Source organism: Myotis davidii, unplaced genomic scaffold, assembly GCF_000327345.1.
Source record: "Myotis davidii unplaced genomic scaffold, ASM32734v1 scaffold61, whole genome shotgun sequence".
Lineage (NCBI taxonomy): Eukaryota > Metazoa > Chordata > Mammalia > Chiroptera > Vespertilionidae > Myotis > Myotis davidii.
In genome coordinates, this window is record NW_006291729.1 from 531,987 (window position 1) to 534,614 (window position 2,628).

At 52.8% G+C, this 2,628-nt stretch overlaps 1 protein-coding gene across 1 annotated transcript in view; it reads left to right on the forward strand.

Annotated features, from left to right (window-relative positions):
* ID2 (inhibitor of DNA binding 2, dominant negative helix-loop-helix protein) overlaps positions 1-1,801 on the forward strand; it is a 2,351-nt gene extending 550 nt beyond the window's left edge. Inside the window, exons 2-3 of the mRNA XM_006765165.2 lie at positions 265-326; positions 1,043-1,801. Of these exons, the coding sequence (XP_006765228.2) occupies positions 265-321 (57 nt within the window). The 3' untranslated portion in view covers positions 322-326; positions 1,043-1,801. The remainder of the gene's footprint in view (positions 1-264; positions 327-1,042) is intronic.
* The last annotated feature ends 827 nt before the right edge of the window (positions 1,802-2,628 follow it).

A 2,628-nucleotide genomic window follows, 5' to 3' on the forward strand; every position in this document is an offset into this window, starting at 1 on the left:
GACCCGCTGGAGCGGCTGGAGTCGGTGACTTAGAGATGAGCTAATTAACTTTATTTTCTTACAAACGCGCTGTCGATTGAGCCGTATGTGCAGTCGCCGTTAAGTCCTGACATGTTAATGCATCTGTCTTTGATCTGGATTATAGCAAAAACGTGTTTAAGGGAACTTGCTGTTCTAGGAACTACCTGAGAGAGAGGGAGAGGGAGGGAGGCCTTTCTCCTTCGATTGTCTAACGCCGTGCCTTTCGTCCCCTTTCTCTCGCAGGCTTCTGAGTTCCCTTCCGAGTTCATGTCAGATGACAGCAAGGCGCTCTGTGGCTGAGTATGGTGAGTGTTAGCTTGTGGCTCCCCCGGGTTCAACTGCCTCTTGGAGTGTTTTTTTTTCCACGCGTGTGTGCGACGTAGTTGTGTGTCTGTAAAAAAATGTGAATGTGTACTTCGATGTAGGTAGGAAGCTGCTAGTGCTGGTGACTCAAGATCACAGGACATTTTCCTCAAAAAAAAATTAAAATTAAAAAATGAAATGACTTCCTCTGAAGGCGGTTGGGGAGCGTGTGTGTGGCGTCTGCCCGGAGTGGAATGCCCAGGCGGCCTCCTGGGCGGCCCGGTGCTATGAGGTACTAACCTCCGTGTAATTAATCTTATCGCCACAAATTCCGCAGGGATCCTCCTTCCCGAACCGGGGCCTGTGGGATCGGCCGGCAGCCCCGCTGCCCGGCGCCGCAGCCAGCCCTGTGATGTGGGATCCGACTTCCCTATCTGTTCACAAGGGCTGTTTCCAATCAAATAATTGTTACAAGAAGCAGACAGGCGCCCGCGAGGCCGCTGGCGATCCCAATAGGCGATTGCGGCGGGACTTGTCCCCGGAGCCTCTGCTGTTTCCATGTTTAATTTGCGCTGTCGGGGCTGCATCTGGACGCCAGGGTTTGCCCAATCCCCAGTGTTTGGTTAAATGTTCAAACAGCGGCTTCCTCCTGGCGCCAGAGGCGGCCTCTGCCCCGGCCGCCTCCTGCTAACCCGCCTTCCTCTGCCATCTTTTGCAGGTGGCCAGGACTTCTCCCCTTCGCTTTGCACAACAACAAATCCACAGGAACTTATTTTTCAGCCTCTCTCGAGGAGGACAGCGCGTTGAAAGGGCCTTTTTCAGCCGTGGAGGCAAGACTCAGGGGGGATCGGCCCGCTGCCCCAGGGCGTGTGTCTGGCCTGGCCTGTGAGAGCGTTATTTATGAAAAAGACTTTTCAATGCCCTTTCTGAAGTGGGAAGGTTTCTTCATATACTCTCCCCACCATGGGGAGCGAACACTTTAAAATCACAAGGAGTTGCCCAATTCCGGCAGACTTTGCCTTTTTTCTCAAAGGTGGAGCGTGACTACCAGAAGGATCCAGCATTCAGTCACTTAAAAGGAAGTCTTTTGGTCAGAAATTTACCTTTTGACACAAGCCTACTGAATGCTGTGTATATATTTATACATAAATATATATATATACATATATATATATTGAGTGAAGCCTGGCGAACTCTCACGAGTTTGCTTGTACAGTGGCAGAGATGCCCATTTCTGCAGACTGTGTAATGATGTACTCATTCACGCTAAACTTTTTATAAAAGTTTAGTTGTACGCTTAACCCTTTTATACACAGAAAATAAATCAAGTGTGTTTATTGAATGGTGATTGCCTGCTTTATTTCCGGGGACCAGTGCTAGGGTTTTTATTCTGCTATGTTATAACTGAACCTGATCCATGCAAGCTCACGTGTATGTAGACTGTGTAACGATGATAATAAACCGTGTCTGGAGTCAACCCTGGATTCTGGGTGGTTTTTCAGAGCTGGCTCTCCCTCTCAGGCTCTCTCTCCGTTTGGTGGAACCCTCCGTCCCTAACCCTCTCCGTCCCCCTCCCACCGTCCTCGGCCTTGGAGTTGGTGTGCTGAGAATCTTATGCAGCGGTTCTCAACCTGTGGGGGTCGAACGACCCTTTCACAGGGGTTGCCTAAGACCATCGGAAAACACATATATAATGACATATTGTTTTTGTGATTAATCACTATGCTTTCATCATGTTCAATTTGTAACAATGAAATTGGGGGTCACCACAACATGAGCTGTGTTAAAGGGCCGCGGCATTAGGAAGGTTGAGAACCACTGAATTCTCACGGATGTGTGGTCGGGGCTGGGAAGGTTACACGGAGAATTCCTCCCGCGCGGGGCTGAGTTTCACACTGAGACAGTTGCTGTAGGGGGTGCCTGGGCAGGGTGTGCGCAGGAGTCAGAGGGCACGAGATGGGGGGCAGGAAGGCCCCTCCGGGTCCCTGGGAATCAGGCTGTGCCCGGCCCAGAGCCCGCTGGCTCCCTGCACTTCCTCCACCTGCCGCCCAGCTCAGGAGGAGGGGCCGGCCTGGCCCTCCACGCAGGTGGCTGGGAGCTCGCCCTTCACCCTTGACTGCACCGGGATGGATGGACGGACGGACGGCTCAGGAGGGAGAGAGGGCGGGGAGAAATGCCCGCAGCCCTCACGGCGGTCTGGGGCTGGAAGCGCAGCGGGAGCGCACAGGTGGCTTTAGCATCCACAGGCCTCAGCAGATCCTCAGATTGGGAGGCACTGCCCTGGGGGGCGGGGAGGCTCTGGAA